The sequence below is a fragment of the Haliotis rufescens genome, unplaced genomic scaffold (assembly GCF_023055435.1).
Source record: "Haliotis rufescens isolate VD_foot unplaced genomic scaffold, xgHalRufe1.0.p SCAF_5, whole genome shotgun sequence".
Taxonomy (NCBI): domain Eukaryota; kingdom Metazoa; phylum Mollusca; class Gastropoda; order Lepetellida; family Haliotidae; genus Haliotis; species Haliotis rufescens.
Genome location: NW_025964223.1, coordinates 36,649,941 through 36,666,403, shown reverse-complemented (window position 1 = coordinate 36,666,403; position 16,463 = coordinate 36,649,941). Strand labels below are relative to the sequence as shown.

Here is a 16,463-nt window from a genome sequence, read left to right as displayed (position 1 = left end):
CAAGAACAGTTTCAGCTTCATGCCTTGGTCGTTTGCTGTAGGCGCTATCAACGTTTTGTAGGCTACAGCCACGTACCTGTCTGCCAACAACAGTGTTTGCACTATTGCTCAAGACAGCAAGCTGTCGCAAATTTGAAAGCTGGAGTTTCATTAGGAGTTTCAAGTTGGAGGACCAGAAGTTGAAGTTCTGTCCTCCGACATGAGATTTGAATGTTGTCCTAAGGCAGCTCAGACCACGTCTCTATGAACCACTCAACAGGACCCCCTTTCAACACCTGACTCAGAAAAAACTTCTACGAGCTACTACAGCCAGAGTTTGCGAGCTCCATCCTCTAGTTGTCACTGTGGGAACAAGGCTCCAGAGGGTCCATCCATCTTGGTCTGTGCTGGGAATTTTGTTGCCAAAAATCAACAGCCAAGCCAGACAGACACTTTACCATACCACCCCTCCATTCCATCATTGGGGTGGAGGGGGCACGGGTGGCCCAGTCGTCTAAGGCTCCGTGATTCGCTGTGCAGAGTTGTGTCCTTTCGGCATGCCAGAAACCTATGATTGTGGGTTCGAATCCTGGTTCGCCCCGATTATGTTTCTAGGTTTGTCAGCACCATACCCGTGCTTTTGGTAAACGTCTGAGACCTGCATCACGAGCTTTCCTCCCACATTAAGCTGACACGCCGCATTATAACTGGAATACTGTTAAAAGCAGCGTTAAACCCGAGGGGAGGACCAGGATGAGCTTCTGCTATGTCCCATTATTACCCTCAGAGCCTACATGGAAGCAGTGGGGACACCCCTTTATTTTCATTGTTAACGCAATTGGAAAATTATTTTAAAAAGAGTAATGAATAAGTATCTGTCATCACCCATTTCCTGATAACAGTGGCTGTCCACTCAGTAACATGAAGTAATACCTCCTTTTTCGAAGCTTCGTATGAATGGCATGTTCATCAAAGAGTGCCATATGACACATCGCTGGAAAGCTTGTTTTTTCATCTTCACCGTCGTAACATCGCTGGAGGCATTTCGTATGTGCAATATGCACTTTCATTGGTACAAATTGGTTTCTAATGACGCTTTCTTGCTGAAATCTGCTACAAGGTTCGTGATTGGTCAAATTTGAGCATGTGACCTAAAGCAGCTATGGTACCGTCCTCGTGTATGATAAATTTTCAGAAGTTGAAGAGAGAATTTTCATTTTAAGCAGGAAATCGCGATCTATATTAAAAATATGGAACTTCGTGAATGTATCGTGCAAGGTTACGAGCTGTGACAAAGACTTTTCATGCATACAGTGAGAGGGGAATACATGGAGTGAATACAGTGAGAGGGGAATACCTGGAGTGAATACAGTGCGAGGGGAATACCTAGAGTGAATACAGTGAGAGGGGAATACCTGGAGTGAATACACTGAGAGGGGAATACCTAGAGTGAATACAGTCAGAGGGGAATACCTAGAGTGAATACAGTGAGAGGGGAAACGTGGAGGGAATACAGTCAGAGAGGAATACTGAGAGTGAATACAGTGAGAGGGGAATACTGAGAGTGAATACAGTGCGAGGTGAATACCTGGAGTGAATACAGTGAGAGGGGAATACCTGGAGTGAATACAGTGCGAGGGGAATACCTAGAGTGAATACAGTGAGAGGGGAATACCTGGAGTGAATACAGTGAGAGGGGAATACTGAGAGTGAATGCAGTGAGAGGGGAATACCTGGAGCGAATACAGTGAGAGGGGAATACCTGGAGTGAATACACTGAGAGGGGAATACCTAGAGTGAATACAGTCAGAGGGGAATACCTAGAGTGAATACAGTGAGAGGGGAATACTGAGAGTGAATGCAGTGAGAGGGGAATACCTGGAGTGAATACAGTGGGAAGGGAATTACATGGAGGGAATACAGTGCAAGGGGAATACCTGGAGTGAATACAGTGAGAGGGGAATACATGGAGTGAATACAGTGAGAGAGGAATACCTAGAGTGAATACAGTGAGAGAGGAATACCTGGAGTGAATACAGTGAGAGGGGATACGAGAGTGAATACCATGAGAGAGGAATACCTAGAGTGAATACAGTGAGAGGGGAATACTGAGAGTGAATGCAGTGAGAGGGGAATACCTGGAGTGAATACAGTGAGAGGGGAATACCTAGAGTGAATACAGTGAGAGGGGAAACGTGGAGGGAATACAGTCAGAGAGGAATACTGTCAGAGAGGAATACTGAGAGTGAATACAGTGAGAGGGGAATACTGAGAGTGAATACAGTGCGAGGTGAATACCTGGAGTGAATACAGTGAGAGGGGAATACCTGGAGTGAATACAGTGCGAGGGGAATACCTAGAGTGAATACAGTGAGAGGGGAATACCTGGAGTGAATACAGTGAGAGGGGAATACATGGAGTGAATGCAGTGAGAGGGGAATACCTGGAGCGAATACAGTGAGAGGGGAATACCTGGAGTGAATACACTGAGAGGGGAATATCTAGAGTGAATACAGTCAGAGGGGAATACCTAGAGTGAATACAGTCAGAGGGGAATACTGAGAGTGAATACAGTCAGAGGGGAATACCTGGAGTGAATACAGTGAGAGGGGAATACTGAGAGTGAATGCAGTGAGAGGGGAATACCTGGAGTGAATACAGTGGGAAGGGAATTACATGGAGGGAATACAGTGCAAGGGGAATACCTGGAGTGAATACAGTGAGAGGGGAATACATGGAGTGAATACAGTGAGAGAGGAATACCTAGAGTGAACACAGTGAGAGAGGAATACCTAGAGTGAATACAGTGAGAGAGGAATACCTGGAGTGAATACAGTGAGAGGGGATACGAGAGTGAATACCATGAGAGAAGAATACCTAGAGTGAATACAGTGAGAGGGGAATACTGAGAGTGAATGCAGTGAGAGGGGAATACCTGGAGTGAATACAGTGAGAGGGGAATACCTGGAGTGAATGCAGTTAGAGGGGATTACCTGGAGTGAATACAGTCAGAGGGGAATACCGAGAGTGAATACAGTGCGAGGTGAATACCTGGAGTAAATACAGTGAGAGGGGAATACTGAGAGTGAATGCAGTGAGAGGGGAATACCTGGAGCGAATACAGTGAGAGGGGAATACCTGGAGTGAATACACTGAGAGGGGAATACCTAGAGTGAATACAGTCAGAGGGGAATACCTAGAGTGAATACAGTGAGAGGGGAAACGTGGAGGGAATACAGTCAGAGAGGAATACTGTCAGAGAGGAATACTGTCAGAGAGGAATACTGAGAGGGGAATACTGAGAGTGAATACAGTGCGAGGTGAATACCTGGAGTGAATACAGTGCGAGGGGAATACCTGGAGTGAATACAGTGCGAGGGGAATACCTAGAGTGAATACAGTGCGAGGTGAATACCTGGAGTGAATACAGTGAGAGGGGAATACATGGAGTGAATGCAGTGAGAGGGGAATACCTGGAGTGAATACAGTGAGAGAGGAATACCTAGAGTGAATACAGTGCGAGAGGAATACCTAGAGTGAATACAGTGAGAGGGGAATACCTGGAGTGAATACAGTGAGAGGGGATACGAGAGTGACTACAGTGAGAGAGGAATACCTAGAGTGAATAGAGTGAGAGAGGAATACCTAGAGTGAATACAGTGAGAGGGGAATACATGGAGTGAATACAGTGAGAAGGGAATACCTAGAGTGAATACAGTGAGAGAGGAATACCTAGAGTGAATACAGTGAGAGAGGAATACCTGGAATGAATACAGTGAGAGGGGAATACAGTGGGGGGAAACATATTGAGGGAATACAGTAGGTGGGGAATACATTGAGGAGAAACGTGGAGGGAATACAGTGTAAAGGGAATACAGTGAGAGGGGTAACATGTGGAGGGATACAGTAGGTGGGGAAACATGTTGAGGGAATACAGTTAGAGGGGAATACAGTGAGAGGGGAAACATATTGATGGAATACAGTAGGTGGGGAATACATTGAGGAGAAACGTGGAGGGAATACTTTTGAAAGGGAATACAGTGAGACGGGAAACATGTGGAGCAAATTCAGTAGGTGAAGAAACGTGGAGGGAATACAGTAGGTAGGGAATACAGTGAATACAGTAGGTGGAGAATACAGTGAGGGGAAACATGTTTAGGGAATACAGTGGAAAGGGAATATAGTGAGAGGGGAAACTTGGAGGGAATACAGTGGAAAGGGAATATACTCGAACCCCATGGTACCGGACCATTCATTGTATCGCAGCATTTGTGATTTCCGGTAGTTCGGGCGAGACACGCCTCTTAGCGGCTGTCTATTAATGCAAATCAGTAACCAGTAAGTGCTCACTTTGTAAACAATTTCAATTTCCTTGGAATGTTCCGTCTGCTGTAAGTAAGGAGTTATTAATGTGTTGATATGGCATTTTCCCAATTACACTTTCTCTATCGACCTGAACAAGATCATCTGCATATTCATGGTGACTAATAAGGTAACGGAAGTTACGTAGTCCGCACATTTTTTCCCGCTCTGTGCCCAGAAACTATTGGGAAATCATAAGGGCCATAATGCCAAACTTAGAAATACGTTCTTCACTAGTAGCCAAAAGAAAAATACTAGGCATACTGGGCATACTAGGAGTGCTTTTTATATATTTATTGTTGACTTTTAACACTTTTCCATTTTGTGACAAATTATTGTCATCCAATTTTTAAAAAACAACAATCTTAGAATAGCATTTCTGATATTTTGTTGTTGAATTTTAAAATATTTTTCTCTTACTTTTCGGTAAATATGCATTGAATACCTATTACTGATAACACATTTAGAATTTTACTTGTGCTGTCTTTGCACTTGTCTGGACAAACCACTGATGTCTGGCATTATCATACCAAGTGGTTGGTACAACGATGTCATCTTTTTGTCCAATCGGATCTCCATACACAACCCCGAGGTTGCAGGCTACAATGAGAGGGGAAACATGTGGAGGGAAAAAAAGTGGGTGGGGAAACATGTGGAGGAAATACACTGGAAAGGGAATACAGTGAGAGGGGAAACATGTGGAGGGAATACAGTGAGAGAGGAAACATGTGGAGGGAATACACTGGAAAGGGAATACAGTGAGAGGGGAAACATGTGGAGGGAATACACTGGAAAGGGAATACAGTGAGAGGGGTAACATGTGGAGGGAATACACTGAAAAGGGAATACAGTGAGAGGGGAAACATGTGGAGGAAATACACTGGAAAGGGAATACAGTGAGAGGGGAAACATGTGGAGGGAAAAAAAGTGGGTGGGGAAACGTGGAGGAAATACACTGGAAAGGGAATACAGTGAGAGGGGAAACATGTGGAGGGAATACAGTGAGAGAGGGAACATGTGGAGGGAATACACTGGAAAGGGAATACAGTGAGAGGGGAAACATGTGGAGGGAATACACTGGAAAGGGAATACAGTGAGAGGGGAAACATGTGGAGGGAATACACTGGAAAGGGAATACAGTGAGAGGAGAAACATGTGGAGGGAATACACTGGAAAGGGAATACAGTGAGAGGCGAAACATGGAGGGAATACACTCGAAAGGGAATACAGTGAGAGGGGAAACATGTGGAGGGAATACACTGGAAAGGGAATACAGTGAGAGGCGAAACATGGAGGGAATACACTGGAAAGGGAATACAGTGAGAGGGGAAACATGTGGAGGGAATACACTGGAAAGGGAATACAGTGAGAGGCGAAACATGGAGGGAATACACTGGAAAGGGAATACAGTGAGAGGGGAAACATGTGGAGGGAATACACTGGAAAGGGAATACAGTGAGAGGCGAAACATGGAGGGAATACACTGGAAAGGGAATACAGTGAGAGGGGAAACATGTGGAGGGAATACACTGGAAAGGGAATACAGTGAGAGGGGAAACGTGGAGGGAATACACTCGAAAGGGAATACAGTGCGAGGGGAAACATGTGGAGGAAAATCACTGGAAAGGGAATACAGTGAGAGAGGAAACATGTGGAGGGAATGCTCTGGAAAGGGAATACAGTGAGAGAGGAAACATGTGGAGGAAATACACTGGAAAGGGAATACAGTGAGAGGGGAAACGTGGAGGGAATACACTTGAAAGGGAATACAGTGAGAGGGGAAACATGTGGAGGGAATGCACTGGAAAGGGAATACAGTGAGAGAGGAAACATGTGGAGGGAATACACTGGAAAGGGAATACAGTGAGAGGGGAAACGTGGAGGGAATACACTCGAAAGGGAATACAGTGAGAGGGGAAACATGTGGAGGGAATGCACTGCAAAGGGAATACAGTGAGAGGGGAAACGTGGAGGGAATACACTGGAAAGGGAATACAGTGAGAGGGGAAACGTGGAGGGAATACACTTGAAAGGGAATACAGTGAGAGGGGAAACATGTGGAGGGAATGCACTGGAAAGGGAATACAGTGAGAGGGGAAACATGTGGAGGGAATACACTGGAAAGGGAATACAGTGAGAGGGGAAACATGTGGAGGGAATACACTGGAAAGGGAATACAGTGAGAGGAGAAACATGTGGAGGGAATACACTGGAAAGGGAATACAGTGAGAGGCGAAACATGGAGGGAATACACTCGAAAGGGAATACAGTGAGAGGGGAAACATGTGGAGGAAATACACTGGAAAGGGAATACAGTGAGAGGGGAAACGTGGAGGGAATACACTGGAAAGGGAATACAGTGAGAGGCGAAACATGGAGGGAATACACTCGAAAGGGAATACAGTGAGAGGGGAAACATGTGGAGGGAATACACTCGAAAGGGAATACAGTGAGAGGCGAAACATGGAGGGAATACACTGGAAAGGGAATACAGTGAGAGGGGAAACATGTGGAGGGAATACACTGGAAAGGGAATACAGTGAGAGGCGAAACATGGAGGGAATACACTCGAAAGGGAATACAGTGAGAGGGGAAACATGTGGAGGGAATACACTGGAAAGGGAATACAGTGAGAGGGGAAACATGGAGGGAATACACTCGAAAGGGAATACAGTGAGAGGGGAAACATGTGGAGGAAATACACTGGAAAGGGAATACAGTGAGAGGGGAAACGTGGAGGGAATACACTCGAAAGGGAATACAGTGCGAGGGGAAACATGTGGAGGAAAATCACTGGAAAGGGAATACAGTGAGAGAGGAAACATGTGGAGGGAATGCACTGGAAAGGGAATACAGTGAGAGAGGAAACATGTGGAGGAAATACACTGGAAAGGGAATACAGTGAGAGGGGAAACATGTGGAGGGAATGCACTGGAAAGGGAATACAGTGAGAGGGGAAACATGTGGAGGAAATACACTGGAAAGGGAATACAGTGAGAGGGGAAACGTGGAGGGAATACACTCGAAAGGGAATACAGTGAGAGGGGAAACATGTGGAGGGAATGCACTGCAAAGGGAATACAGTGAGAGGGGAAACGTGGAGGGAATACACTGGAAAGGGAATACAGTGAGAGGGGAAACATGTGGAGGGAATACAGTGAGAGGGGAAACGTGGAGGGAATACACTGGAAAGGGAATACAGTGAGAGGGGAAACATGTGGAGGAAATACACTGGAAAGGGAATACAGTGAGAGGGGAAACGTGGAGGGAATACACTGGAAAGGGAATACAGTGAGAGGGGAAACATGTGGAGGGATTACACTGGAAAGGGAATACAGTGAGAGGGGAAACGTGGAGGGAATACAGTGAGAGGGGAAACATGTGGAGGGAATACAGTGAGAGGGGAAACATGTGGAGGGAATACACTGGAAAGGGAATACAGTGAGAGAGGAAACATGTGGAGGAAATACACTGGAAAGGGAATACAGTGAGAGGGGAAACGTGGAGGGAATACACTGCAAAGGGAATACAGTGAGAGGGGAAACATGTGGAGGAAATACACTGGAAAGGGAATACAGTGAGAGGGGAAACATGTGGAGGGAATACAGTGAGAGGGGAAACGTGGAGGGAATACACTGGAAAGGGAATACAGTGAGAGGGGAAACATGTAGAGGGAATGCACTGGAAAGGGAATACAGTGAGAGGGGAAACATGTAGAGGGAATGCACTGGAAAGGGAATACAGTGAGAGGGGAAACATGTGGAGGGAATACACTGGAAAGGGAATACAGTGAGAGGGGAAACATGTGGAGGGAATACAGTAGTTGGGGTAACACATGTAGGGAATATGATGGCTTGTGGTGGGGGGGGGAGCACATGGAGGGAATACAGTGGTGGGGGGTGGGGTGGGGGCCACATGGAGGGAGGGACACCTTGGAAATAAATTCACATGGGAAGGACACATCTTGGAAGGGGACACAACAGATGGCGATTCATCTCAATTCTTTCTCCTAACATGTACAAGGATTGAGTCTTTTTGTTTACTTCATTTCAGCTACAGTGTGTGTTGTCACTCAGACTTTGTGCAGGGTCTCACCTGGTTTGGCAGTGACTGTCTGTACACCTGTGGCTGGGACTCCCAAGTCGTCAAACACGACATTAATTCCAAGAGCGACAGGACCAAGGCTGTTGTGATGGAAGTGAATGGAGTGATCCCGGAGAAGGGACAGTTCATTGAGGATCAGCAGAGCTAGCCACACTATATGAGCAGCAGCATGAAGAGGAGTAGCATTACAAGTGGGGTCATCTCAGGCAGCACTGCTCACTGTGTAGACGGTCTCCTGTGTTAAGCCCACACCAGCCTCTGGGACAGTCTCCTGTGTTACAGCTCATACCACTCACTGGGACAGTCTCCTGTGTTACAGCTCATACCACTCACTGGGACAGTCTCCTGTGATTTCAATAGCAACGGTCACATAATATGACTTTCCATCATCATTGCTGTATACTTCCCACCTGGTTGTAGGCCTGCTGCAGGCAGTCTGTGAAGGTGGAGTGTCTGTGGGAGTATGTGTAGACACAAGCCTGCCTGTGTGAGTGTTTGTAAAGTATGTGCAAGAGCTGTGAGTGACAGAGCCAGGACAGTGTGTCTTGTAGGTTTCTGTAAGATACTGTATCAAAATATTCTCTTGTACTGTTCGGTAATGGAATGAGTGAAGCTTGTTTGTGGAAATTTGCCCTACTTCCCTTTTAATCACAATCCTGAAAGCTGTTGGTGTCATTGTCATGTTTGATATTGTATTCCACCTCCCCTATTGCAGACCATCATTCCCTTTTCTCCCTGTGGGTGGTTCACAGATGCTTCATATGAACAGCTATACATTTCCACCTTGGGTATACCACCATGACATCTCTCAGCAGATACAGTATCAACTCCCCATCTTGATACAACTCAAGCCCTCTCTGCCTCTTTATTGTCAGTTAGAAAGCTATTTGTTGCCATCAGATTATGCATTTGAAATCAGTACATATCAAAATATTAAATACCTCTTCAGTGGAGACTCTTTCTGGCATTGGTTGTATGTTGTGTCATGTTGGGCAAGTTCACAAAGGATCTGTGATGATTGATATTAAAGTGCTATGTCTGTATAATCTGACATGTGTCAGCCTGTTATCTAGTAAGACGACATTCACCATGGTGCACCTTGAGTTTTGTATGGACATAATATACAAATAAACTGTGACTGATGTCTGTGTTTGGTTGAGTGTATTGGGACACTTGTTGCTGCCCAGTCAGTCCCAGGTTAAGAGAATGCATTGGAGTGCACACGCCTTATTTAGCAGCCTAGTAAAACAGAAGGTATGCCAACATTATTCACATTGGAGGATATCCTTCGAATGGTGTCACTTCTTTCCAGCAAAAGCATGTTGAGTGTATGTTTCACTGTCAAGCAAGGGAACATGATTCTGGGTTTTGTTGTTGTTCAAACCCATTTACTTGTTGCCATCTTCTCTATTAGCTCCCCTGATTTGAGGTGATTTGAGTTAATGATGTTCATGTCCATCCATCTGTTTGTAATCTATCGAGCTGAAACTTTGTTTGAATGATCCCAGCTGTAATGACTCGTAAAAACGGCTCAGAATTTTTATCCGATTAGATAAAACAGCAACATGGCTGGCACAGTGGCTTGTTATCCCCCTGGCATATAATGCGGGGGGATATAGCGATCAGCCAGTCTGTCTGTCCGTCCGTCTGTCCATCTGTCCGTCCGTAATCATTTCCCTTTCCGGGGCAGAATTCCAAAACCATTCAGTGTATTTGATCGAAACTTGGCAAATCTATCAGGCACATACTGAAGTGGTGCCTTTTGATATTTTGGGATTTTTCTCATTTTTATTTTTTAAAATTTTTATGGAATGAAGTTGAACATAGACTCAATTGGGGATGGGGTTCATTTCCGGGGCAGAATTCGAAAACCATTCAGTGTATTTGAACAAAACTTGGCAAAGCTATCAGGCGCATACTGAAGAAGTGCCTTTTGATATTTTGGGATTTTTCTAATTTTTTATTTTTTAAATTTTTATGGAATGTAGTTGGACATAGACTCAATTGGGGATGGGGTTTGTTTCCGGGGCAGATTTCGAAAACCATTCAGTGTATTTGATCAAAACTTGGCAAAGCTATCCGGCACATACCGAAGTGGTGCCTTTTGATATTTTCTTTTTTTACGAATCTTTACTTTTTACAATTTTTATGGAAAGAAGTTGGACCTAGACTCCATTGGGGAAGGGGTTCGTTTCCGGGCCAGAATTCGAAAACCATTCAGTGGGTAAACAATGTATGCTTCTTAAAAAACATTCAACTGTTGACTCATTACATACAGAATTGCACATTTACTAGTGGTTACTTTACAGACAGCTGCTGGGGGGGGGGATATGTCATCTTTCCGATGACTCTTGTTTTAAATGCATAAATGGAAAGACTTAACCCTAACAATTCTTGAACTGACTCCCAACAAATGAATTCCTTATCACACTTCTAAATTTCAATGCAGTAAATCATGATCCTATACTGTAGACCGATTCTGTGGTCTAGTGGTTGAGCGGCTGCCTGGAGAGCGGAAAGTCATGGGTTGAATCCACGACCACGGCATATCAAAAGACGTTAAAAGATAGTTCTCGGCATTTAGGGGTTAAAGCAAGGACCGGTCGTCTCGGAGTCAGTAATCTGAGTGAGGTATTTATGTTAAACTGCGGAATGGTATCTCAGTGGGCTCTCAGTATAAAATCTGCATTAGTCCGGACTAGTAGAAGTAGACACACGCATACGTGTCCCTATTTTAGTGCAATAATGTTGGACGCAAGGTTAAACACTATTTCACAACCTCGCCTTCAAAAAATGATACGTAAAATCATAAATATCTCGCTGTGTAGTCAATAATGAATAGGTCATTTCTGCATTGATTGCGATTGATTTGTGTGAAAAGAATGAGGTACTACAGAAATTTGGTGAAAGATGGAAAAATAGAAAACAAACAAAACGTGAGAGCCTGACGCCGAAACACACCAACATGTTATGCAACATCACTTGTTAGGCTATCAAAACATTGCGTTTTCATTTGCATACGAGCACAATCTACCGCTTCCGTGGTCTTGGGGTAGAGCGGAAGGTCTGGGGTTTGATCCCCGGCCGCGTCATACCAAAACACGTTAAAATATGGTACTTGTTGGTGTTACCCTGTCTGGCGCTCGGCATTAAGTGGCTGAAACAAGGACTGGTCGGTTTGAAGTCAGTATACTGTGTCTGAGTGGGGTATTCATGTTAAACGGCGGCATGGTATCTCAGTGAGCTAGCACTTTAAATCAGCATCAGTCTGGACTAGTACAAGCAGCCACACGCGCGTGCATGCACGTCGCTATATAAGTGCAATAATCTTGGACGCGACGTTAAACCCAATTTCACCCCACCTCACCTTACCATCACAATCTTACAGCAAGTAAACAGCGAAAAGATGTCACGACTGCAAAACAGGAGAATCATTTTCAGCTGTAGATAGGTTTTTTTCATGTTGCACAAAGCACCATTACAAGACTCGGAGACCGTTATCAGACACATACGGTCGACCCCGCATCACTACTTGAGAACAGGACAGATTCATACTGTTAGGTCACTAACACTAACCAGTACGAGATGTCATTTTGACGGAGTCATCAATGGTGTAACGGTCACAGAGTATGGCCAACACTGTGATGGAGACAAGTTCATGGTAAATAAATGGTTTATTGACACATTGCGTTTTATGCTTTGACATGTGGATGGTAGACGTGTTTACAGGTGTCGTGGGGAACGTTATACTGGAAAATGCATACAGGAAGTGGACAGATTTTGTGGTGGTAGTGTGATGACGTGGGCACAGGAAGAACAGACTTGGTGCAAGTTCTTGGAAATTTAATGGCACAACGTTACACGGATGATTCTTCGGCCACACTTACTTCCCATTATGCAACAAGCGAGTGTCATTTTCCACCAAGACAACGCCCGGCCTCACACGGCAAGCCTTTTTCAGGAATCACAACATCCAGGTCCTGCATGGCCCTCCACGTCTCCAGATTTAAACCCAATCAAACATTTATGAGATGCACCGGAGCAACAACTGCGAGCACGTCAGCAACAACCACAGAACCTCCGATAGTTGGCACAAGCACTGCAGTGGCCATACAAGATATTGAGAACAGATGACCTTCACCTTTCTAATCTACTGTTCCATTGTGTGCCATATGGAACCTCGGACAATGACAATGATGTGTACAATGACAATAATCTGTTGATTATTTATATGACAATTTTTTTTTAATCTAAAATCACTTTTGCACTTTTTCATATATTTTTTGCAGGGTGTATTTTTAAGAGTGATGAAATCTCTTCAATGCACATTAACTTGGATAAGAAGTAGATTTGACCTTTCTTATTCCGAATTTATAAACGACCCGCAGAAACAACCATGACATGAAATTCGACCCTTGGTCGGAATGAACTATTTTGCTGCAAATTTTGAATAAAGCCTTTAGCGATAACTGGCGCAGTACTTTTCTTTGGTGGAATAGCTTCTGCATGGGAATCAGACAGAAGTGCACATGATATTCAACAAATACTAATTACCAGACTTTGTTTTAGGAAAGGACCAACGCGATCAATGACCCAACTGAAACTTTAAAAGCAGGAATGGGCTTCAAAGGGGCAGGGGAATTCTCCGATTTACTTTTCCCACCACCTGACACCATGACAGGTCTTGCAAACCTGTGGCATATCATGACTTAAGCTAGGCCAAAACAAATGAGTTAAAATCTTATAACAAGTTGTGTTAACACCCAAGTAACGATCCATAGTATCGTTGGCCAAACCTATCACTTGTTGGCGAAATCTCTGGGGAACGCCAAATGCTGATTACCAGGCTTTATTTTGGTTACAGGCTGTAGAAGTCAAGGAGACAAGATTTTCCTCATACCAAAGCAGATGTATTCTTATATCAGAGCTACAATTCTCTACAATTCTAAACTAATGTCCTAAAGAAACGATACCAACTATTTTTAGATATTTTTGTTATAAGTGATATATTGTATATGAAAACATACTTAAACATATCTCACGTACCAAGCCAAATGTAATCGGTGGGAAATTTGACAATTTGTGTAAAAAACGTGCACTTTACATAAACGATGTCAGGTACCGTAGCACGTAATGCACGTGCAGATCTACTGTATAAAACTGCTGACCCGACACGTAAGGAACACAACACCAAAAGCACATGAAAAATAATGGCACGTTTAACTGGATAGAGAGGGAGAAAGCCGTTGGAATGGCCCAACAGGGAGCGACGCACGTCGTCATTGCTAGAACGTTTCGATGCGTCTGTATAACTGTTACCAGGTTGATGCAGCAGTTACTTCAGACTGGCCGAGAAGCGGATGACCACGGGTGACCTCGCCCATTCAAGATCGCTCCATCCGGACAATTCAACTCCGAAACCACTTGGTCACATAGACTTAACGGCAGTGACGCATTGCGACACAGGAACATGGTATCAGAGCACATCGACCCTACTGAGGACTGCTGTTGACACCTCAACATCGCCTCGACAGACTGATATGGGCCAGGAGACTTTGACGTTGGCATCTGCTTGACTGGGCACGTGTTATGTTCTCTGTTGAGAGCAGATTCTGTCTCTTCAGGACCGATGGTCGGCAACGTGTTTGTACACCACTATCCCACATGACAAACTTAAGGAAAAACTTCATTCCTTGATCCATGGGGCTGTTGTTACAAAACGTGGTGAACACAGATAGTTATGTATCTATATTCAGAGGTTCAGGGCAATTTGTGAAGAATGAAAGCAAATGCCATCCGAGCTTTACTGAGAAAACAATATGTGAAATGCTGGACTTCCTCTTTGATAACATCTACCTAAAATTTCGGGGTAAGACATTTAGGCAAGAAGTAGTCATCCCCATGGGCACCAATTGTGCTCCCCTTCTTGTGGATCTGTTTCTTTATGCATATGAATCGGAATTTCTGTTCGGATTTGCAAAGTCAAAACAAGGTAATTTGGCCAGGAATTTTAACTTAAACTTCAGGTATATCGGTGATCTGATATCATTCAATAACAAATCAAATAGCCAATTCCCTTCCACTGATTTACCCACCTTAACTAGAAATAAAGGAGGCCAGTGAGTCCGCCTCATCTGCTTCATATTTAGAGTTCGCTCGTCACGCCAAAGACCCGGGTTCGATTCCCGACATGGGTACAATGTGTGAAGCCCATTTCTGGTGTTCCCCGCCGTGATATTGCTGGAATATTGCTAAAAGCGGCGTAAAACCATACTCACTCACTCACTCACATTTAGATCTATGCATGAAGGACCGCCTCCGTGGTCTTGTGGTAGAGCTTAAGGTCCGGGGTTCGATCCCCGGCCGCGTCATACCAAAAGACGTTAAAAGATGGTACTAGTTGTTACCCTGTCTGGCGCTCGGCATTAAGGGGCTAAAACAAGAACTGGTCGGCTCGGAGTCAGAATACTGTGTATGAGTGGGGTGTTCATGTTAAACTGCACTACAAATTGGCATGAGTCCGGACTAGTACAAGCAGCCACACACACAAACACACACACACATACACACACACGTTAAACCCAATTTCACCTCACCTCACCAATGCATAAAGATTCAGAGTGACAAAAGACTGTATGACAAGAGGGATGACTTCAACTTTCCAATCTTCTCGAGCAATATTCCAGCAGCTCCAGCCCTTGGTGTTTACATTTCGCAACTTTCAAGATACAATAAAGCGTGCTCTTTCTACCATGATTTCAAAGAGCATCATCAGAAGTTGTGGAGGATATTTCCAAATTTGTCATATCAGTGACAAGAATGATGTCCGATGCAATTCCCTATTTTGACTTGTACCATATGTTCCCATGTTTTTTCAGGTGAACCCTTGACTTGCCTTTGCATGTGTTTGTGATGGGTGCCAGCGGTGGGGCAGGATACGCTCACCTTTTCACGAACACCTGGTATCATTACTATTTGATAGTGATTCATAAACACATGCACATGATATAGTCAGAATTGTACAATCGACTCTGCTTTATGCAGAGATTTCTATTGGATATGAAAAGGGTTGGTGAACGTTTAGAGCCGAATTGTATTCATCAAGTCCGGGCATTTGGAGGCGGAGGTGTTGGGGAATCTGCGGTGACTTGAAAACGAGGCTCGTGGCATGAGTAGCATGAATGTTAATGTTTAATTGTAATGAATTTTTGTACACATAATGTTACAATATTGCTCAAATGAACTATACCAATATGAATTTTTGACATGGTTCTGTTTTTCTTCCATAACCTTTCAAACACTTGGTATCTTTTCCTTTGGACATTACTGTATTCAACGTGGGGTATTGTAGCACCAGATCATTGTGGATGGAGTTACGAACGATCCACTTGTGTTACTGTTTAACTTCATCAATGATGCAGTACAAGGCCTCAACAATGATATTGGACACTCTTAACATGATCGGACCCTCTCTTTACTCAGTCATATCTTATTGGCCAGGCATGCAAGCTGATACACTGGACTGGCTCAAGAACAGATATCTCAGGAGGAAGACACCTTCTAATATCTGCCCACCTCTAGATGCCATCACAACGTTACAAGCCTTTGGAATTAGTCTTCATGGATTTCCTCACTCTACAAACTTCAAAGGGATGGTTCCAACATGTGCTCGTGATCAGAGATAGTTTCACGACCATATTGCACGCACAGGTGGCTACTAAATGGTCGGCTAAAAAGAGGGATGACATAGCAGTATATTGGTTAGCAGCCACAATCATTTTAATGGTATCGTGGGAAAGTTGACCTCAGATCCGCAATACCTTGAAAGTTGATAGCGACAACATCATCAACACAAAAAAGGAAATTGTGTGAACATCAGACAAAAAGTAACTCACAAATCATTGCAGTATCAGAGACAAACCTCTTCTTCAAGTTTGTTTCGAAAACAAAACTAGTCGTTCCTCTTCAGACTGCATACCGTGTCTATTGCTCTTTTAAACAATGTAGTTGCTTTCTCA

The 16,463-nt window shown here is 44.2% G+C and overlaps 1 protein-coding gene across 1 annotated transcript in view; it reads left to right on the top strand.

The window, feature by feature from the left end:
* Window positions 1-9,589, top strand: part of LOC124118533 (methylosome protein 50-like) — a 57,222-nt gene extending 47,633 nt beyond the window's left edge. The window contains exon 8 of the mRNA XM_046480689.1: window positions 8,395-9,589. Within this exon, the coding sequence (XP_046336645.1) occupies window positions 8,395-8,593 (199 nt within the window). The 3' untranslated portion in view covers window positions 8,594-9,589. The remainder of the gene's footprint in view (window positions 1-8,394) is intronic.
* The last annotated feature ends 6,874 nt before the right edge of the window (window positions 9,590-16,463 follow it).